Source organism: Trachurus japonicus, chromosome 11, assembly GCF_045865225.1.
Source record: "Trachurus japonicus isolate A0001 chromosome 11, Traja_1.0".
Taxonomy (NCBI): Eukaryota; Metazoa; Chordata; class Actinopteri; order Carangiformes; family Carangidae; genus Trachurus; species Trachurus japonicus.
In genome coordinates, this window is record NC_140917.1 from 1699411 (window position 1) to 1723207 (window position 23797).

General features: G+C 42.4%; 1 protein-coding gene across 1 annotated transcript in view; it reads left to right on the forward strand.

Moving 5' to 3' along the window:
- Nucleotides 1-23797, forward strand: part of LOC146977876 (zinc finger MYM-type protein 4-like) — a 53634-nt gene that overhangs the window by 10571 nt on the left and 19266 nt on the right. Inside the window, exons 4-12 of the mRNA XM_085790622.1 lie at nucleotides 31-104; nucleotides 206-349; nucleotides 10546-10790; nucleotides 11644-11845; nucleotides 12798-13001; nucleotides 13738-13888; nucleotides 16373-16488; nucleotides 17293-17517; nucleotides 22948-23098. Coding sequence (XP_085646748.1) covers nucleotides 31-104; nucleotides 206-349; nucleotides 10546-10790; nucleotides 11644-11845; nucleotides 12798-13001; nucleotides 13738-13888; nucleotides 16373-16488; nucleotides 17293-17517; nucleotides 22948-23098 — 1512 coding nt within the window. The remainder of the gene's footprint in view (nucleotides 1-30; nucleotides 105-205; nucleotides 350-10545; nucleotides 10791-11643; nucleotides 11846-12797; nucleotides 13002-13737; nucleotides 13889-16372; nucleotides 16489-17292; nucleotides 17518-22947; nucleotides 23099-23797) is intronic.

The following is a 23797-nucleotide window of genomic DNA, read 5'->3' on the forward strand; positions in this document are numbered from 1 at the left end:
TAAACACACATGTTGCTCGTGTTCCCTCAGGAAGAGACAGTTCTTCGCCGGCGGCCTTGATGAACGGGATGAAAGTCGTGAAACTGTCGTTACCGAAAGACGCTGTGAGTCTGAGAATTAAGTCGCATGACGTCGGCTCAGTGGATGAAGAGTTGTCAGAGTCTGAAAATTGTTTTTTTTAAATTTATTTTTAAAATCGTTGCAGGAGAAACAGGGAGAACTTCGCTCCGTCAAGACGTCTCCGTCGCCGCCAGAGTTCAAAGTGAAGGACGAGCCGATAGACGAGGAGTACGAGCAGGCGCTGGTGTCGTCTACGGCGAGCGTGAAGGACGAGCCCAACGCTGCAAAGGTGACACACACACACACACACACACACACACACACACACACACACACGTCTCTGTTTACCTGGAGTAGAACCTCTCGATCAGATTTGATTTGTGGTCGGTGGGTTTTCTCACACATTTTCTAATTCGTGCCCCGGGAGCCAATCAGCGGGCAGGATTCAGTCACATGGTGATAACGTGATCTCCCACAGGCAGCAACCGTAACTAGGGATGTCCCGTCTTGATCCGATTCCGATCTTTTCAAAATGAAGATCGGCCGATCCTGGTATTTTCCGATCCGATATCGCTTTTTTGTGTGGGCAAACAGCATTTAATTTCCTGTACATTACGAAATTGGCCTGCATCCATGCTGTGCTTAATAGCTTTTATTCTCTCATTTGTAAACAAGAGCATTCATTTTCAGAAATCAGAAACAGAAATCCCAAGTCTGTGGTAAAGAGTCACTCAGTGAGTCACCCTGACCAGCATTATAGAACAATCTCAAAAACATTGTCATTGGTCCAATGACAATGTTAATGTTCCCATTCTAAGAATCAAATATTTTCCAAAGTTAGTTTTTAAACCAGATATCTTGAGAGGGACCTGTGTGCAGGGACATGGGCGCCGCCATTAGCCCAGCTGATCCATACCGGAAGTCACGACCGGAAGTTGCTCTTCTTCGTCTCTCTCTGGCCTGTCTAGCCTCTACCTGCTCTTTTTACTAAACTTAACCAACTCCTTTCTTCATTGCCTAACCCTAACCAAAGCACCCACCAACGACATTTCATTTATTTTTTCTCTCTCTCTCTGGTCTGCTGTCAGCAGGAGCGGCGCTAGCCGTTAGCCGTTAGCCGCTAGCCGTTAGCCGTTCGGCGCTAGCTGTTAGCCGTTAGCAGCGTTTTTTAAATAACTCAATAACTTAATAAACGATCCATGCAAAAAAATATTTTATAGCTCAATCATGTTGTAACTAAGATATCCGCTGGAAAACAATATTTTATTATGGACCATTGAGTTACTGAGTTATTTTTTTTATCTACATGATAGAAATGATACACATGAAGAAGAGCAACTTCCGGTTGTGACTTCCGGTATGGATCTGGGCTAATGGCGGCGCCCATGTCCCTGCATACGGGTACTCTTGGATATCTTTGAAAAGAGTTCCAGATCTTTGAGAAGAGCTTTCAAACAGGATTGTTTGGACTCAAAAGGAAACTAGCATCGTCCGCGTATTTCTAATCCCTCCACGTCACTGTTTGATCTCACTTTGATTGCCAACATTTCTATAGCAATTAAAAACAGATACGGAGACGAGGGACATCCTTGTTTAACTCCTCTTAATAAGGGCACTGACTCTTTAGTATTTAGTCATCTTTAGTATTCCTCTTCCGGACACAATTTTGATTCGGACAACTTATAGATCAAAACGTGCGTCTTAATCGGTGTCCTATTACTTTTCTCAACAGAATACGAATTTTACGAATTTTTGCGAACATTTTTTGCATTGAAGTCAATGGGACCGGCGAAAAAGAACAATCATTGGAGTTTTTCAAACGTCTACTGCTCAGGGATACTTTCACCTAGAGACTTCATTTGAACTTTAAACAGTAGACACAAGTCTTGTGTATTGATGTATTATTCCACGTTTTGATAGGTCGTATAGTTTTTGATCAATCCCTGATCAATGACCATGATCATTTTTGGAGAAATTATGAGATTATAATGGGTGTGTATTGCACGGAATGTTCGTTTCAGAGTGGGTGACATTATCGCTTAGAGTGGGAGAAGTTGTCTGAAATCGTCTGAAACTTTTGTCTTTCCACACTCCTCCCGGCCACAATTTACGCTCTACACACATGATTTTTTTCCAAATTTGTAGACAAACCTGTTCTGTCTCTCACAATGTGCTCAATAAATCAGAGAGACTTACAGAATTTGAATTGGAAGCCTTTAACTGTGGCCACGTCTGTCTCTGCTCCTCATTGACTCCAATACAAAGATTTTCTGAGAGAAGCAGAACGGACCCCTGTTTTAAAATTGCATGTTTATGCAAAATATTTACTGTAGAAACACCAAAATCATACCAAAGCGTTCAGCAAGTCCTTGTGACGCTCACGGTCTGTATTTTTTTCCTGAGATGAGCTACCGTTTTGTCAGAATAAGCCCCAATGTGAGACCAGTGCAGAGGCAGAAAATCGCTCTTTTTCTCCACGTTTCTGTCTGCCGCAGCCTGGGGGGCCCCTATCGTCATTGGCAACCACCTCAAGTTGCCATGGTAACCTCTGAGCCTCAGGCCAGAGCTTATAAATATATATATATATATTTCTTTTAGTTGTTTTCACAACAGTTCAACATTTACTTTTTTAGATTTACGTTTGAGTTTTATGAGCAGAAAGGTAGTTAGCTTGTTAGCTTGAGCTAGTCAGCGGCGCGCGGTAGTGGAGGGAAAGGCGGGGAGCAGAAGAGTGCTCCACGAGGCTGCTCGCACAGCCTCACATCGTGTCTAGCTACTTCAGCGGCCTGGCGTGCACGTACCTGGACCGGATTACTGAGGGACTGCACAGCATGGAGGAGATGTTCCGGTGAGTTGAAGGTCTCAGCTGAGATTTATACGAGTTTATTACACAGCTCTGTTGAATGCTGCTCTCTGATTGGTCCATCGCTGCGTTCTACGGTCCGTTATTTCTGTGTAATGACCGTCGTCAAGTATAACAACAGTATAACCGTTGCTAGGGACGCTGCTCTGATCAGAGGAGCACAGAAAAGAGAAAATATGCAGGATATTTACCTTTTGTTTCACTTTTACCGTCATTAAACAGCTTTGGACTAATTGTAATATTAGATAAATGACTTGTAACTTGTTACAGGGAGAGTGAGGCTCCTTCCACATCCTGGCTGGAAACCAACTGGAAACAACTCCGCGACACAAACGCACCCCATAACCTCTTGTTTATGACAGATATGACGACACACAATACACACATCGTAACACGTGTATGGTCATCCATCGATCCATTGATTGATTATCAAAGGCTACAAATGCACGACCAAGAGGAGGCTCAGCAAAACAGCTCACGTGACCGGACTTGCAGATTCGCTAAATGATGCAATTATATATTGATGAAAGTCGTATTTTGATCAACATTATGTTTCAAATTAATTAGTTCACTCGTAAACCGTGTAATTACCGGGATAATGTATAGTTGTTCGGTTGTTATGGAAAAATTAAACCCCTTCAGGTTGTATCCATACAACCTATCGGGGTTTATTTCTCCATAAAAACCTCCAAACTATTCATTATCCTTTACATATGGCATGATAAATGTGGTAAACAAATAAAGACTGCTTGAAGTGTGGTGAATAAGAGAAGTAATTTTATTCACTTATACGTTTTATTCTTTCTTTGAAGGAAAGTGGTGGTGCTATTGCTAATGAGGCAAGCATTACTCCAGCCAGCAAGACTGAGGGACATGGACGCAGATGCCGAGAGCGGGATGGAGAAGAAGATCTTGTGGACTTTTTGTTGACGAAGCCATTCCACAGCTTGGATCATGCAACAAAGATGCGGGTCAAGACTGCTGGACGACCCACCCCTCAGATAATAATGATGAGAAATTTTGGTCGCAGTCAGCAGAAGGATTCGAAGCTGACTAATATCTGGTATGACAGATATTCTTGGCTAACTGCCAGTCCAAAAACCAACAAATTGTATTGCTGGCCGTGCCTTTTGATGGGGAATCCTAAAACTCACAACACCTGGTCTTCTCAAGGATTCTGTGACATCAAGAATTTGGACAGGGCTACAAAAAGACACGACAAGTGTGTTGACCACATCACAGCCAACAGTAGGCTGAAGCTCTTTGGTTGGGTGCCCATCAATGAGTCGATCGACGAGGGAGCGCGTTTGCAGAGAGCAACCTACAATAAAGTCAGACGAAACAGAGATGCGTTAATCCGTCTCATTGATGCAACATCTTACCTTGGGATGCAAGAGCAGTCTTTCAGAGGGCATGATGAGAGGCAGGAGTCGGCCAACAAGGGCAACTACAGGGAGTTGGTGGACTTGATAGCACGCTATGACAGCCTATTAGCAGAGCATATTGAAAATTCTAACGTATTCTCTGGCCTGTCTAAAACCATTCAGAATGATTTGATATCTGCAATTGCATTAACAATTAAAAGTGAGATCAACAAAGAGATGGTTGCAGCACCCTTTTTTGCTTGGCAGGTTGATGAAACAAACGATGTGAGCTGTCACTCTCAATTGTCTGTTATTGTCCGTTACATAGACGATAACGGCAGAATTCAGGAACGCTTTTTGGGCTTTTTTGATGTGTCCAATGGCCGGGATGCTCAGTCCGTTTTTGAGTTACTGCAGTCAGAGATGTCTGGTCTGAACTTTGTGGAGAAGCTCATTGCACAGAGTTACGACGGCGCTGCTGTTGCGGCTTCAGATCTTAACGGCTTACAAGCTAAGGTGCGAGCGGTTGCTCCCAGTGCGGTCTTCGTGCATTGCTACGCACATCGTCTCAATCTCGTCCTCAGCCAAGGATTGAAAAGCATCCCCAAGGCCAAGATTTTCTTTGCTACCCTTGGTGGGTTCAGCTCCTATTTTTGCAAATCAACCAAAGGAGTAATGGTGCTGGAAGAATCTGGGCGTTTCAAAGTGCCAAGATGTGCACCGACACGTTGGAACTTCACCTCTCGCATCGTCAACACAGTGGCTCAAAACAGAGACAGACTGATAGACGCATTCACTCGGATCATCGATCACCCCTCAATGGATGACGAGTCTATAAGAACAGCAGATGGGCTGAAGACAAAGTTAGAAGACTTTGAATTCATGTTTTTGCTTTTAACATGTGAGCAAATCTTCTCCAAGACAGATGCAGCGTTTGATGCGTTGCAGACAAAAGAAATGGATGTTTCATTTTGTGAAAGGACTGTTGGGAGTCTCATGGACAACGTGGAGGAGCTGAAGTCAGAGGAGGCGTTTGAGAGGATTTTCAGTAGAGCAGCAGATATTACAGAAGATCCGGAGCTTGTGCACAGACGAAAACGAAGACAAGGTAATGAGGATCCCAGACAAGTTTACAGGCAGCTGTATAACTCCATCCATGCAAGTGTTAAAAGTCAGATTGGTCAGAGGTATCAAAACCTTGGATGTTTGAAATTCATGGAGCTTCTGGATGTTGACAAATTCCTGATCTCCAAAGCAGACTTCCCCTCGGCTGCATTCAAAAGTCTGTCGGATAACTATGGCCCTTTCTTTGACCTGGCGACACTGAAGTCTGAGTTGCAGGTTTATTACAGTGACAAGGAGATTCAAGGTGGCAGCATTAAGCTTTGTGATTCATTACAGGCAATGAAAGCCAGTGGACTGAGCGATGCAATGCCTGAATTGTACAGACTCATGTCTCTTATCGCCACAATCGGCGCTACATCTGCCGGGGTTGAGAGGAGTTCCTCTTGTCTGAAAAGACTGAAAACGTACACAAGAAACACAGTGGGACAAGAACGACAGAGGAACTTGGCAGTGCTTGCAATTGAGAGGAAAACTCTGGAATCTCTCAGACATAATCCAGACTGGTACGAGAAGACCATAGATATGTTTGCCACACAGACTTCTACAAGGACGGACTTCACTTTTAAGTAAATGTGTCACTCTGCTCCTCTCATGGTCCTGATGTCAAATCAAATCAAATCGAATAAACTTTATTTGTCCCACCAGGGGAAATTTGTCTTGGGCAAGGGAGTTATGACAGCTGCCATGTACATGTAAAACATCCATACAACATATATAATCGTAAAATCCGTGCGCCTGCATTATCCAATGCGAAAAAAAAACACCACACTTTCATCCCGGATTTAATCAAAAATAGAATTTTGCACAAAGTTTGGCCTACATCGTCTGATAGATGAGTTTTTTACACTAATTTTATGACCCAGAGTGGGCTCAAATTCAATTCAATTCAATTCTTTTCTGTACAGCTTTAATAAAATGTTTTTTTTTTTAAGAAGTCTTGTAAGTCATTGTTTTATTGCTTAATTTTCATTGAATATAATATCATATCACTCAATATCTAATTATTCTAGTGACAGATTACTAGAATAATTAGATAATGAGTGAGGGGCAGGCAATATAAGATGTATCTTCTCCCTGCTCCCTTCCAACCAATGAAAGAAATGTTGTGATCATGATGTGCCATGATATTGTCAAATTGTGTAAGTGCCTTGGTTGGAATAAATAAAAATGATGTAGACGAGTTTTCCTGCATTTTTTGTAATATTGTTATCAGAAAATAAAAAATAAAAAAAGATAGTTTTTTTTTACCCATTTTGCCCACCCCTTCCTCTGACTTCTTTGACTTCTGTCTGTGTCTTCGACCCCTTGTCGCTTGTCCCTCTTTCTTTTTTTTAATCAGGGAGAAACATACTAAGTCATTTCAGCACCATTACACACATACAGAGCTAAACAAAAACATGTATTTGGACAATTGTGCTAACATAGCCATTACTCTCCCTTTCATTTTATAATGTTTTAAATAAGAACATTTGAACAAAAGTCGTCAGATTTGCTCATTTTTCCATCAAGATTAATAGACTGGTACTTCAAGCCATGTAATAGGGGTACTAATAGCAGTTCAGGTCCCCGTGATCTTATATATCTGATCCATTTTGACCACCAACTCTCCTCAAATGCAATTTTAGAGCGAATGTCAGTCTCTCCATGATGTAGATTTGGTGAACAGTCCCTTGCCAGTCTTCCAGTGTCGGTGTGTTAGGTTGTAGCCATTTCAAATCAATAATGTCTTCATTAGATATTTGTCTGCTATTGATTGGATATGTAATGCCATGGTACAAAAATACATTGAGCTGACATCAAATTGTATAGTCATTTGAAACATATACTCCAGACAATTAAGAATGTCATGCCCAGTGGTGTAGTAGGGATTTTTTTTACTGGGTGGATGCTATCTAAATACCAAATCTGTGACGTCATTGAAATAAATATGTGACGTCATTGAAATACCATCCACTGCCACACTAAGTTTAGTTTCACTGAACAAGACTGTAATGTTTAATTGTTATCCAGCCTAATGCCACTGTCGCAATCATTCACTCCAAAGTGTTGAAAGTCCAAGACAAAGTGTTACAGACAAACAACTTTTAGACCAGACCTAGTAGGCCTAGTACCTAATCATAACACATGATGCATGAAACTCACACAGAATTGAAATGAATCCGCATCCAGTGGAAAAAATCGCCCGTTACTTTGCTACACCTCTGCCTGGCCATGTGCATTTGTTTACAACAAAGCCGTCAAAAAATCAATAGATGGAGCAGTGGATATAACAAAATAATGCAGATTACAAGCGCGTTTGTGTTGCGGTGCTGCAGAGAGGACAGCTGGGACACTAGGGGGCAGCGACCAGGTAACTACACTGATGTTGCAAGGTTTTCAGACGCCAGGTGGAGACAGAGATCCTCCGTTCTCACCATAGACTGTAAAAAGAATGGACGTAGCGTCCGTGACGTCACCCGTTGGTTTGGGGGAATCTGTTTTGTGCCGCTACTACGGGGGTTTGAGCTGCGCCATGTTGGATTCTACTTGCCATATTTGGAGCGGTGCGGCCGTTGGCCGGCCGAGAGCCCGCCCACTGGCCTCGTAGCAGCGGTCTCCGGACCTGTCACTCAACGTTTCCGCGCCCTAATTGGCCAGAACTTTAAACCTAATAACAGTAAAACAGTAGAGTTTAAAAAAAATTCACCCCCCTCAGAGTGTGTGCGGGGGTAGAAACTATCGGTTGAGACCAAAAAAATAAAATGTACCAGGCTGTAAATATGTTTTTTTAAGCTGTAAAATCGGCTATTTTAACATGGGGCTCAATTGGAGTTGCTTCTGGAGCCAGCCCCCAGCGACAGCCGAGGGGATTGCAGTTTTTTGAACGCGGAAGTGAGCTTCACTTCTCAGACCGACAACTGCCCCCTTGGTTTTCACTCATAACAAGTTACAAGTTATGTAGTTAACAATCACAATTACTCCAGAGCTTTTTAATTAAAGCAGTACTAAAGAACTTTCAGTTGTGGTTGAGTTTGGCGGCGCCAGTGGCCCAAAGCGGTAGTGTTTTGCCTGAAGGAAGACTCCATTTCCCATGAGCACTAGCGCGTAGCGCCATAAACATCCTGATCTCCCGGTGCATGGAAATTAACAGAAGACGTCCAAACTAAGTTTCTGTTTCCAGCGGATCATTTCACAGTAAACACACATACACAATCCGACAGAAAGGTGCCATATTGCTGCTCCATCCTTGTTGTGACCCGCAAAAGTGAAAGTGAAACTTAAAGGGATAGTTCAACATTTTGGCAAATTGGCCCATTGCCATAATTGCTATAGTCATAGCAGTAGGTTCATTACCTTTAATTGTAGGTGTAAGCTATTTTCAGTACGGCGGAGCGCAGCAGCTGGCTGCTCAGAGCTACGCTATGGAGGCTAAGGGAATTTCTTGGTTTCCCTCATTAAACTCATCAAATTCAACATCCCAAAACTCCACAGCGCTTTTGTAGACAAGTTGTGACCTGCACAACCACCACGCTATGAGATAATGACGGAACGATACGAAACGGAGCCGTTTTCGAGGTAAATACAGGGTAAATACGGAGACTGCTTGCTGAAAAACGGTCCCTGAACGCAACGCGCATCAGCGGTTTTGTATGAATTTACCTCGAAAACGGCTCCGTTTCGTATCGTTCCGTCATTATCTCATAGCGTGGTGGTTGTGCAGCTCACAACTTGTCTACAAAAGCGCTGTGGAGTTTTGGGATTTTGTATTTGATGAGTTTAATGAGGGAAACCAAGAAATTCCCTTAGCCTCCATAGCGTAGCTCTGAGCAGCCAGCTGCTGCGCTCCGCTGTACTAAAAATAGCTTACACCTACAATTAAAGGTAACGAACCTACTGCTATGACTATAGCAATTATGGCAATGGGCCAATTTGCCAAAATGTTGAACTATCCCTTTAAGTGAGAGCTGGTTTCCCACCATGCTCCTCAAAGCTGCTTAGTGCCAGTGAAGGCGATACAGACCATAATGATACAGACCCCCTCAGGCCATGACAGAGGTGTCATTCAACCTGTTGTAAGTCGATGTACCATCACAAAAGTTCTGAAACTATTGTATGAAGGTTGAAAAGTTCCTTAGTGTTGGTTTAAGGTGAAAATGTAGCATGGCCACGGGAGAAATCCTGCTTAGTTCCTCTCAAAAAAAAAAAAAAAAAGACTGGGGGGACGCCGCACCCTCGCGTCCAACGACCACTACACCACTGGTCATGCCAGAAAGATGAAAGTTTCGGACAATCCCAAAATAAGTGATAATGGTTGGCCCCATCTGAACCACACATCCTCCAACAGTTTGTTCCACTACCCTGATGTCTCTTATAAAAAACCTCACAATGTTTTTCCATCCAAACTCTGACCAGTTGTGTGAAGGGTTGCGCTTCATCAGTGATCAGCCCATCAACCGGGTTAATGCGAACAGCCTCTGAATCAGCTGAATCAGTCATTTTAAGTTGCTCTGTGGACATGTTGAGTGTGGCTCAGTCTCCGGCTCGAAGGACCAATTTTGTTGTGAAGGTTCAGACTGGAGCCACACAAACCACCAGGACACAGAAGTTGCTTTGCATTTAATCTCTGTTTATTTGTTTTAACGTTTGAATTGAGGGGGTGGTGTCACCGAGTGCCATGGTTCTAAAAGGAAGAAAAGAAAGAAAGGAAACAAAGTAATTCATGCCTGATAAATACAACGATATACCATTAAATTAGAATACAATCAATCTTTTAAGTTCATTATCCATAAACACATCAAACCAAATGATTCTCGTTAAACTTAGGCATGGTAAAATACTTGAAACTTAAACATTGACCTTAACCTTAATGCGTTGAAATAAGTTTAGATTGAGATGAAGTCAAACACGCATGGCAAACTCAGGTGAGCACCACCAGCACACACACACAGAGTCTGGAGACAAAGGAAAAGGGGGAAGGCCTCAACTGGGCCTCTATTTGTAAAGTGGGAGGAACAGTGGGAGGTGCTCACATCTCCATCTTTGGAGTTTTCTCTTTGGAGATCTCAGCCTTGGAGTTTGTGACAATGTGGTTTTCCATTGTAATTTCTGTCCCTGTCTCTTATCTCCGTCTGACCTTTGACCTCTCGTGGACAGGAGGACCTGAGGATCGGCTCGGTCTTCTCCGTGACGCCACCGGCTCGTCCCCAGATGTTGCCGGTGGTCAACCCTCCGTCCGCCACCATGTCCTGCTCCCACTGCAAGAAGAGCCTGCTGAAGGGGCAGACGGCGTTCCAGAGGATGGGCTCGCCGGCGCTGTTCTGCACCACGGCCTGTCTCACCACGTCGCTGCCCAACGCCCGGGGGGGAGGAGGAACCAAGATCTGCAACAACTGCCACAAGTCAGTCACTTCTGCACGACGTCACAGTAGCTGTGTTTTCATTACAGATTTTCACAAAATAAAAGCGATATTTCTGAAACTTCGAAAAAGTGCAATTGCTATTTGCGGGTGTTTCCATTGAAAGGTGTTTTGCGAGTGAGCCGTAAAGCGTCTTGCGTTTCTATGGTGATGGCACAGCGATCTCAGCTGCCTACAGCTGTTGCTGTTTTTAACAAAGACGAAAACAGCGCTTGATTGCTGAAAGGCAAAGCCCGTGTGGCAAATTCCCATGCTGCATACGTCCAGGCCTTGATAAGGATTGATTCTGTGCACCTCTGAGAAATTGCTCGACATATTTTTGTCCATTTCGTCAGCGTCCATGTTGTTTACCTCCGTAATTCACCGGCCTATTTCAATTCAATTTAATTCAAACAACTTTATTAATCCCACAAGGGACAATTAGTTTTGAGCAGCAGGTTGTTGTGGTTCATATAGCCTACATGGCCCACAATAAATAGTCAATAAATAAATATAACACATCAGACAACATGGAGCTTAGAATGGATAGTAAATATAAACAAAGCGTGGACACACACAACTCCGGTGACGTGTAGAAAAGCAAAAAAAAGTGTTTCCATTACACTTTTGCGATACACGTTTGTATCGATACGTCTCAAAAAACCACCTCATGAGAGCGTAAAAACTTTTTTGCGATATTTGAGAGTTTTTTCGAAATGTAGGTGTTTCCATTACCAGTTTTTAATTTCAATATTTAGGTTTTGGGCATTTCAAGGGGAAATGGAAACACACCTAGTGACTGACCATGAACGCATCGTCACACGTCTCTTTTCTCTGTCTCTGTCTCTGTTTCCAGGGTGATATTTCGGCCTCAGGACGTCATCCTGGCGCCCGACACTAAAGGCCTCATGAGGGAGTTCTGCAGCGAGAACTGTTTGACCTCCTTCAACTTCAAGAAGAACTGCAACCTGAGGAAAGCTGCCACGACCGCGGCCAACGCCCCCGGGCAGCCGGCCGCCCCACAGTCCCTCTGCAGCATGTGCACCAGATACTGCGTGGTGAGTCTACTTTAGTCTACTTTAATTATTGATGGTTTCATTGATATTATGTCAGAAAATCATCATCATTTCCCAGAATTCAGTGATGCAGATCCGGCTGCAGCTGCTACTTAATTTTCTAAATCAACAGACGTCTTCAGTTTTATATTTTTACCCTTCCTTCTCCAACTGTATCCACTAGAGCTGCAACAATTAATCGATTAATTGTACAATAATCGATTATTAAATTAATCGTCAACTATTTTGATAATCGAATAATCGGTTTGATTTGTCTTTTAAGAAGTCAAAATTCTCTGATTTCAGCTTCTTATATGTGAATATTTCTGGTTTCTTTGTTCCTTTAATAATGAGTTAAAACATTTTTTTGAATATTTAATATAAGAAGCATTAGAAATTTGAATCTGATTTTGGGGGGAGATTGACAGCCCTAGTATCCACATAATAAACCCAACAGTAAACTTTATTTCTATAATTATTAAAATATGCACAAACAGATGGGAAATGTTGTGGAAGTCCTCTGTTGTTGTTGTTGGTGAATAATGAAATAAAGACTTCTGCCGGCCGACAACTTTTTATTTCTTTGCAAGGAAACGTCAGTCCTCACCTGAGTGGTGATGGTAAAAGAAAAAGACCCCGGGCAAGAGGTTGAAACACAAAAAGATTGAAATTACCATTACAGAAATAAAATGTTAAAGTGGCAAATTTTTATTCCTAAATTCATATACATCAGATTTTTCTAGACTTTTCTAGTTTATTATAGGTCTTGTCTTGTTTTTATAAAGTTAAGTATTAATGATGTGAGTTAGAAGTAACTCCCTGAGCAACATAGGAGAAAAACAGAGGTAATAATAACTAAATATAATAGATGAGTCAATAAACAACTGTCCACCCTGCATGTTATTAATGGTCTGACCCTGTGTAAGTGACGTGATTGGTCCGTTGTTTCCAGCAGAGCAAACACGAGGTGATCCTGAGCGGCGCCGTCCACAAGATGTGCAGCGACGCCTGTTTCAACCGGTTCCGTTCGGTGAACAACCTGGCGATGGCCGGCTGCGCCAACTGTGGCTCGTACTGCCACAGCAAACCCATCATGCTGAAGATGGGCGAGAGCAGCAAGACGCTCTGCAACGCCGAGTGTCTCAGCAAATTCAAAGAGGTGAAACACAGCGACGCCATGAGAGGGAGAGTGTGTGTGTGTGTGTGTGTGTGTGTTGTAACTTAAAGGGATAGTATCATTTTTTTAAAAGTGTAGTTGTATGATCTACAAATAGCCCCTAAGTACTTTAATTGCAGTAGAAGACTCTCTGCACTCCTCCCGTTAGCAACGCCAGCCCATAATAGCCCTGCCCAGAGATTTACAACATACAGTGTTGTGAACAGACCCAAAGAAACGGCCTATTTTCATGGCCTAAAAGAGGTTTTACCTGAAAAAAAATACACAGTTCCATTGTTCGCTATAATATAATTTTTTCCAGCCCTTCAAAGTGCAGGAAAAACACAGTTTTTATTTGGACCTAACCAACTGCTGATCGGCGGGCGCTAACCCTGGGTGGAGGGATATGTGAGTTGGTTAGGTCCAAATAAAAACTGTGTTTTTCCTGAACTTTGAAGGGCTGGAAAAAATTATATTATAGCGAACAATGGAACTGTGTATTTTTTTTCAGGTAAAACCTCTTTTAGGCCGTGAAAATAGGCCGTTTCTTTGGGTCTGTTCACAACAATGTATGTTGTAAATCTCTGGGCAGGGCTATTATGGGCTGGCGTTGCTAACGGGAGGAGTGCAGAGAGTCTTCTACTGCAATTAAAGTACTTAGGGGCTATTTGGAGATCATACAACCACACTTTAAAAAAATGATACTATCCCTTTAACTCCTCATGTTCTCTCTGCACAGAAAACCAAGCTGAGCCTGTCGTGTCTGATGTGCCGGACCACCCGTCTGCTGGCGGAGATGGTGGACAACAGGAACAGCGACGACACGGTGAACCTGTTCTGCAGCAGCAGCTGCGTCATGGCCTTCAAGGTTCAAACCGTCAGCGCCTCAGGTGACCAACAACTCCACTTCATCTCTGACTGTCAACGTTTCTCCAGTGAAACTCAGGCCGTCTTTACACAACATGGTTCCAGTGACCTCATTCAGACATTTTTCATCTCAAGTGGCTCAGATCGGATTTGTCACATGAAATCAGACGTTGTCAGATCAGATTCAGGCCTATGTGGAAATAAACTGGATAGGAATTGCATATCTGCCAATACATCTGTGGTCTAAACAGAATAACGGATATTTATTTCCTTGCATTGTGAGTCATACACAGGGCTCCAGTCTGCCCCTAAATGGAGGCATTCTGCCCATAAAAATTGAGACAATGCAAGTACATTTTTACATCTACCGTAGATGACCAAATAATCGCCCGCGTGCAAATACGCGCCTGTGCTCTAACAGCCGCCGGGGTCCGACCTCATTTGGCATAATAAACGCCGGTTCAATTAAACGCCCGGGCGATTAAGTGTTTACCATAGTCTTGCACAGAAAACAAAAGTTTTTTTTAACAGCGCTTCACCGGCTCTCACCTCTGTCAGTCAGCCCCTCCTCTCGCTCTCTCTCTCTCTCGCATGCAGGCGCACACACACACACACAGACACACAAACACAGGCGCGCTAGACTGAGGAATATAGGGATATGGATAAATGCGCTAATGTACAGTGTTGAAATTACCGCGATCGACCCCCCCTTCCGTTATCATTCATAACACTGCTCTGATCAGCTCCCTGTGTCGTGGTTACACAGACAAACTGTCTTTTTATTTATTGTCTGATGCGTCGGGGAAAAAAGTAGTTTTGTTCCAGTGTTCCTATGGTGACCTCCTTGTTCTTTGCATGATGGTTTGGTGCTGCTCATTGCAAAAATAAATTGTAGCCTGTTGCAAATACGCGCCTGGTTCTTATAAACGCCTGGAGTCCAAGTCGATTTAGCATATTAAACGCCCGGGCTAATAAATGGTCATCTACGGTACTTGCACACGTACAACCAGTAAAACATTTTTTAACACTGATGAAATGTGTAAAGGTCGACTCAAAGAATCTAGAATCTGTGATTACAGGTGTCAGGCCAATGTGAGTGGAGATCATGAATGAAAAGGAAATGTGAATATTTGATTTGCAAGTCGATTTATGATGTATGCCTCTAAATTTTCTGCTTGCTCTTCTAAAAATGTTTAAGTTACGAAGCCACTGGGCTCAGAGTAAACATTTTTTTTTTAAAAAAGTCAGTCTGCAACCCTGATACAGTACGTCATCAATAATAATAATAATTCCCGTGCTGCATACGCCCAGGCCTTGAGAAGGACACTCTATTCTGTGCACCTCTGAGAAATTGCTCGACATATTTTGGTCCATTTCGTCAGCGTCCTTGTTGTTTACCTGCGTAATTCACCGGCCTATTTCAATTCAATTCAGTTCAAACAACTTTATTAATCCCACAAGGGGCAATTAGTTTTGAGCAGCAGGTTGTCGTGGTTCATATAGCCTACATGGCCCACAATAAATAGTCAATAAATAAATAGTCAATACAACACATCAGACAACATGGAGCTTAGAATGGATAATAGATATTAAAAAAAAGCGTGTGATAGCCTACTGTATAAGTAGAAATAATTTACAAACCACATTGCTTTAAGAATTAAGAAATAAAGAAAAAGAATAAAACCCTATGAAGAATTTAAAAGTCTGAGTGCAGAGAGGATGAATGATTTAGAGAAGCGATTTGTTTTACACATAGGAAGGGCATAACGGCGCCCTGAAGGCAACAGAGAGAATTTACCGGCAAGCACATGGCTCAGGGAGGCTGAAATGCTCTCTGCTTTTCGGAGGATTTGCTGGTTGCAGAAGGAACTTAAGTCTCTTAGTTTCACTCCAGTAATCTTAGAGCAGGACTTAACAATACTGGTCAGGCTGTTTCTGTCTTTAACTGCAAGACAATGAAATAGCAGCAAATAAAGGAAAAACACATAAGGCTCTCAATAAATGCTTGGTAAAAACAACAGAGTGTAACAGGCCTGACAGAGAAAGAATTTAGTTTCCTGAGAAGATGAATTCTCTCTTGTCCTCGCTTCACAATAAAAATCTGTGTTCACATATTTCCTCCTCCATGTTGGCAGCTCAAACCGCGTCAGCACATGTGGATTGTGTCGCTCAAGCAAAGCAGGTGGAAATGGAGATATCAGGAAAATCAGATATAGGCAACAAATCAGAACCAGGCTAGTTTAGTTTATTAGTTTATTATGTCGAAGACAATCCCAATTAATCAACTGTATCAGTAACAGTAAGAAGGGCTGCTTTAGCCAACATGGCTAATATCCTGCTGCAGTCCCCGGCCAGATGACAATAAGCACCCTAAAAAGCAAAACAAAAACAATATATTACAGCACATTGATAAAAAGAGAGCGTTAGGACAGCTAGGAGACCAGATAAATCAGTGAAGATAGGAGAGAACAGTGAAACATGAAGCTAAAGTTTCCTCTCTTCGCCAGGCGCCCGGTTGAGCTGTGACACCTGTGGGAAGCACACGGTGCCGGCCTACCACCTCGCCATGTCGGACACGACCATCAGGAACTTCTGCATGCTGCCCTGCGTCATGGCCTTCCAGGTAACTAACGTGTCTGTCGGATAAAGACCTGTTGTTGTTGTCGTCCTGGATCTGGAGTTTTGTTCCTTGCAGTTTGTAAACAAAACATTGAAACTGAGCCCCTCCTCTGGGGCTAAGCTGTGTAGCCTCCTGCCCCAGACAGCAGCCGTTGTCATGACAACAAAGGAAAGGAAATACAGTCCGAGTGAAGCTCTGGAGCCGTGGGCCGATAGCCGACCGTCACCAACACCGGGAGCCTCCGTGTTATGTTATGTCGTTGTGCTGAGCTGGGAAGACGGTGTTAGCCGTGCATGCTAACCGCTAGCGCTAGCCGAAGTTAGCATCGAGCTAGCTCACTACAACGGTCCTCATACTTGTTACCAGTGTCGGTGACGGTGGGGAATCGGTCCGCGGCTCCTGCGCTTCACTCAGACTGTATTTCTTTCTTTTGTCCTCCTGACTGCTGCTGCTGAGAGAGAGAGACTTGCTAGCTGCTAGCACTCGTTAGCATCAGAAACAGCTAGCGCGGCTAGCAGCCCTGAACCTCCTACTCTTCTGCACGTAACTTCACCTGAGCTCCGTCATTGGCTGGAGAGAAAACACACTCTCTCGCCATAGATATCTGTGCTCTCTGGCGACTCTCTAACTCCACCCAGAAACATCCACATGCACAACAAAACCTGAACAAAACAGAGCAAAAGACCAAAATACAGGCAGGGGGAGGGGGGGCTGCAGACACAGCCCCCACCACACAGGACTAGAAGCCCAGAGGTGATGATTAAGACGGACGCAACCTTTAAAATGTGTTTTTTTTTTCTGTTACAGGAAAAGTTCAAGAAGTCGCAGAAACACCTGAACGTCTTCACCAAGCTGCCGATCGGATCCACTCAGATCCAGATGCTCCCTCCGGGTCAGATCGAGCAGGAAGCCGCCAAGCAGCAGCAGCAGCAGCAGCAGCAGCAACAGCAGCAGCAGCAGCAACAGACCATACTCAGCTGTGCACAGTGCAGCAGCGGCATAACGTCCAGACCCGAGGTCATCCAGATCAAGGTAACGCACCTGTGTGTCGCTGTGAGCTCCAGTACAGACTCACACCCTGTGGGGTTTTATTGAAGTTCACAGATTTGACCTGCTGTGTGATTGATATTAGAAAGTAGTATAAAAAAGTGGAAAATGTAAACTATTATACTATGGAAATTAGGGCTGGGACAATACGCTTTTCTCCCAATTCGATTCTTATCGATGATATTCACGATATTTATGTGAATCGATTTTTTCTCCCACCCCTAATGGAAATTGATTTATCTTAATACTTATCTGGGTTTGGTCTTATCTGACGTTATTTAGGTTAATTATTTTGCTGTTGTACCTAGCTACAATCTCCTGGAAATTATTTGGTGAAATAATGGCATACAAATTCAGAATAATGAAAACAAACAATTAATTGCATAATTTAGTTACATGAAACACATCTATTTATTCAAAAGTCATACTTTTTTTTTTTTTTTTAACAGAGAAGTCTGAAAATTAAGGTCTGGAAAAAGTGTGGCGTTTTGAAATTTCAAATGTGTAGGAACCCCGATAATATAAATGACAAAAAAATACATGAACGCACCTGAACAGTACTTTCATCGCTGGTTTGAAACTTCACATGTTCTTAAATGTTGTACAACAACAGTGCTTTTATTTTGAAATAATCAGGATCGTTTGAGTTTTTTCACTTCCAGACTGTGAGATACTGATGATAGAAAACACTGAACTACTAATACACTGTCTGTTTGTCCGTTCAGCTCAAATATAATAACAACAGCTGTAGTTCTGGTAAATAGTAATATTAGTGATAAATAATCATTATACTGACGATCAATAACAGTAATCATAAATGAGCTATAAACAATGAGCTATTAAAACAGAAGTAATGTTAATAATTTGTGGATTTTAGGGTTTTGTTTGTTTTTTGCAGCGTCGTCATGCTGCTGTGGGTTCATATTTAACAGACATGACCGGGCTACTCATCGTTTCATCTATCTCAGTCTCAATTAACTCATTGAGTGCCAACCACGTAATTTTACATTTTTTGTTCCCATGTGTTGACGTTTTTTGCTTTAAAAAAAAAAAAGAAAAATGAAAGTAGACACTTTAACACACCTTATTGTGTAAATTTGGGGACTCTACGACGAGCAGAACCGAAATAGATGACGATCAAAAACTCATGACAGCTCACGATCTGGAAGTTTTTAATCATAACTCGGCTTTTGCAAACCGAGGCAAGTCCATGAACTGGAGGACAAAGCGGCTCGGATGGAGAGAAAGAACAAACATCTGCAGGACAGAGTGAACATCTGGAGAAGGAGAACAAAGAGTGAACATCTGGAGAAGGAGAACAAACATCTGGAGAAGGAGAACAAACATCTGAAGACCAGACTGAACAGGATGGAGAGCGAGAGCGAACATCTGGAGGGCTGTGTGAACTGGCCGGAGAGCTCTGTGCAGAAAGAGCCAGAGACCGATTTGAGCAGGATCAAGAGTGAGAACAAACATCTGCAGGACAGAGTGAACATCATGGAGAGCTGTGTGATCTGGCTGAGGCAGAAGAAACATCTGGAGACTGATTGGAGCAGGCTCAAGAGTGAGAACAAACATCTGGAGGACAAATTGACCAGTATGAAGAGCAACTGAAGGGGGCAGTTGTGGGTCTGAGAAGTGAAGCTTCTTCACTTCCGCGTTCAACAAACTGCAATCCCCTCTTCTTCCTCTGGGGGCTGGTGTCAGAAAGCAGCATTCTCCATAGACCCCCATGTTAAAATCACAGACTTTACATCCTCAATAAACATGTTAGAAGCCTGGTGTCAGAACGTTTTTTGGTCTCAACCGATAGTTTCTACGCCCACACACACTCTGAGGGGGGGGATTTTTTTTAAACTCTACCGTTTTACTAGCCTAGAAGTCTAGCTGCCCCCTAGCGGCAGCAGATCTCTTTGCTCCGTAGGTGGGTCTAGAAACGAGCCATAGGAACTTTTTGAGTCTCGAACACCGATTGTGTTGACCAATCACAGCGCTCTATCTGTTTAGAGAGTCGTTGGGCGGCTTAACGCCATGACGACATACATTTTAATTGGCTTGTCGGGCTAACGTCGTCCTGCTCTTTGCTCTGATTGGTCGTAGCGCTACCCTATTGGTGCAGAGGCAGTTTGAAAGACAGCCTTCATCCCGCCCCCTGGACTGAGCCGAGGTCTACCGCTCGTTGCCAGACTAGACATGTTAATGATGTAGTCTGGATGGTCAGGCTACCGTTTTACTGTTATTAGGTTAAAACTCTGGCCAATTAGGGCGCGGAAACGTTGAGTGACAGCTCCGTGGACAGCTGCTTCGAGGCCAGTGGGTAAATCCAACATGGCGCTGTTCAGGCCGCCATATTGGAGTCACAAAAACAGACTCCCCAAAACCAATGGGGGACGTCACGGATGCTACGTCCATGTGTTTTTACAGTCTATGATGAAGAGTGTGCGGGAACATGTGGAGCCCAGTGAGAGCAGAGAGAAGAGGATTCGTAGAAGGAGGGTGAGTTGTTGTGTGAACTTCAACAACATCACAAACCTTTTAAACTTTTCACCGTTTCACCGTCGTGTCCTGGTGAGTTTGATCCAACTCCCTGTGTTTCTGATTTTATTTTCAGCCCAGAAAACCACCTGGGGGGCCATCCCATAATAACCCTTACCCAGTGAGTAACACCAGCCACCACATTGGACTACTTTACTTACCTAGACTGTTAGGGTTTACAATTGACCTCTGGCTAAGCCCCGCCCCCTCCACTCACTCGGACAAACAGTCAACACTCGGTGACAGTTGCTATGGCAACAGCTGTCACCGTAGAGACATTTCACAGGAGCCAGAAAGATTAAATATCATCTGGAAGTCACCAAAACTTCACTTAGCTTTACTGCTATGGCTGTCGGTTGCCGCGAAACGCCGATAGCGACGGGCTAATTTCTGTTAGCCTGTCTATGGAGTTTTACATTATACGTTAGCATTAAGCAAGCAGACTTTATGCTTAGTTGTGATACTGGCTAACATCTAAACATCTCTGACAATATGTTGCCTCAAATACGTTGTTGACTTAACTTAGAACAGATGTAGACATCCTTGTTCATTTTATCCAGGTTTAGTTGGTGTTGTGGTCTACTGCATAACTTTATCCAGAGCAGACACTTCTCTCGGTTGAGATGTGGCTTGGGAAAAGGTTAAAAAAATCCCCCCCATCACCCAGTCTCTCAGGATACCTAGATACCTTAAAATGTCAAGAAAAAACATATAAAAACGAATGAAAACTGACTAACTGCAATGCATTTCAATGGACGTGGAAGCAGAGAATGTCCGAGTGTATGGGCTAGCTATGCGCACTCTGATTGGCTCATCGCGTTTGGGGGCGTGGCTTAGCCATAGGTCAATAGTTAGACTACATTAGTTAAAGTGTAATAAAGTTACATTTGCATAAATCTACATTTGTATAATTTCCCCAATGGGAAATTCATTTAATTGTAAATATTATTAAAGACAAAATAAAAGTAAAGAAGAAACTACAGTAGAAGATTTACTCATTTAGAACAAATAGAAAACTGTGCAATGAATTCACAGCTAATCGTGATGATTATAAACCTTTTAATATTTGATATTTAGTGTGGAATTAATTATTTTTTGGTTTTATGTGTAAAGAAAAGAAAAAAACATGGTCAGAATAAATTAACATCCATTAAAGAAGATTGTAAAATAGGATTTGACTGAATGTGGATAGAAGATAAATTGACTCTTTTTGTTCTAAAGTTATTTTTTGGGGGCTTTTTCATGTCATGATTTGTAGACACACAGTGTGTTTGTGTGTGTGTGTGTGTGTGTGTTTGTCCTTATCAATGGAAAATCAATAAAAAGCAAGTGTTGAAAAACTACAATTATACCTCCTCTCTCTCTGTCTCTCAGTTTCTCGCGTTTGTCCAAAGCATTTTAGTTGTAGCACTAAGTCACAGTAACAGTAAAGACTGTGAACGTTACTCCAGACTGTGTTTTTATTCAAGTCTTGTTTGTCAACTTGTTCAGCAGTAGTGAGAAATAAAAACTGGTCCCATCGTTAGAGTCAAAAATAGACACTCTAACACACCTCATGTGTGAATTTGGGAACTCTATGATGAACAGAACTGAAATAGATGACGATCAAAAACTCATGAAAACTCACAATCTGCACATTTTTTATCATAATTCGTAGGGCTGGGACAATATGCTTTTTTCCCGATTCGATTCTTCTACAATTTTTTGGATGGCGATTCGATTCAAATTGCGATTCTACGATATTGCCGATTCTCTCGATTTTTTGTCTGCATTTTTAACATTTATCTGCACACAAATACTGTAGGAGCCTATAAATTAACATACTCCATTATAAAGTGAACTTAAACCCTTTTCAAAACCTGGACTCTCTGTATGTAAAAAAAGGCGAACAAATGCACATTGCACAATATTCAAAAAAATAAAAAATAAATCGATTAAAAAATCGTCAAAAAAGATATTGCGATATTTATGTGAATCGATTTTTTTCTCCCACCCCTAATAATTCGGCTTTTGATGGTTGCTGCATTGGGTCAACTCAGTGGCGCGTGATGCAACCCTCTGCACCAAACATTACTGAATGAAACAGCCGATATCTTTAAATCTACTGTTACGGCTTGGTGCTACGAGTTAGCGAACACGTTCAACTTCAATCCTGACGTCGTTTGTGTGTTTTTTGTGCAAAATATCAGAGAAAAAAGAGTTTGACTGGAGCACGGCCGCTCCGCTTTCACCCGCGAGGCTCCTGCAGCTCGCAGCCGAACAGGAAGGGATCTCAGTCCCGCCCCGGTCTAGCAGTAGTTGTGTTATTGTTGCTTTGTAGCGCCCCCTCATGGTGGTTCTGTGAATAGAACAACAATATACTGTATATCTTACACGAGCCCTTTGATCCAGAAATGTAAGTGTCATAAGAGTGACGCTATATCTCCATTTCTAGAAAACAAGCAGGGATTTTGATGAAAACTGGCCACTGTTTAGTTTGGGAATTGCTGAGGAACGAATGCATGTAGAAATAAACGGTTTGTCCCCATTGGAAGCAGAAAGTTTCACCTTTCAAACGAGCCATAGTATGTGTCCATAGCTAGCTATATAACATAGAATACCCCTATGGATGTACAAAAACATCAACTATGGTCTAAATTGCTTGCACCAGGATTAAAGCTTTGGAAAACAGCGCGGCATCAATGAGTTAAACATGTGGATTAAGGTGAAACAAGCTGAAATAAAAACACATTAAACAGCACAAACACAAAACAGCAGTCGTTCTGGAGTCGGCACTTTAAAGGAAAAAGTTGGAAGTTTTCACTTTTAAGAGTTTAAAATCAGATTTCTTTACATCAACCTTGTGTGTCTGTGTGTGTCTTTCTGTGTGTGTGTGTGCAGGACAAGTTGGTGTTTGTGTGCAACGCGGACTGTTCCCTGGAGTATAAGAAGGCCAACTACGTGTCGAGTCTGTGTGAATACTGCAAGATCGAGAAGATGACCCGAGACGCCAAGAGGATCAACAACAGAGACTGTCACTTCTGCAGCGACGGTGAGACGAGACGAGAGACTCTAGGAAAAACACACAACCCAAAAAATATCTTTATAACAAAAAAATATATCTAAAGCCTCTTTTTTTTAATTTTTTTATCATATTTATTTCAAACATATTTATTTCAAACACTAACAACAACTAACACAGTTTGAAATGGGGATGGAAGAAGCAGAGCTGATCAGTTTCCAACCCCAGACAACACACATACAACATTAACACAACCAAAACACCAGGTCACTCTCCAACCCCCCCCCCCCATAGTCATCACATTAGTTTACATCATTTGTCTCTCCTCCTCTCTGCTATACATTTCAAACACTCCTTTTCTAAACTTACTTTTAAATTGATTAACACTTTTGCTGAGTTTAATTTCTACATCCAAGCTATTCCATAGAATAACTCCTCCGACAGAAATACACATACTTTTAAGAGTCGATCTTACACTTTGCTGTTGCAATTTGAGTTTTCCTCTTAAGTCATATCTTTTACAACCCTCCCTCTCATGAAATAATTTCTGGATTATACCAGGAAGAAGATTATATTTTGCTTTATACATGATTAATGCAGTTTTAAATTTTACCAAGTCAAAAAATGTTAATGCAGAAAGTGGCTTAGTGTGATCATTGAACCTAACATTAAAAACTGTTCTTATGGCTCGTTTTTGTAATATGTACAGAGGCAACAGGTTGGTTTTAT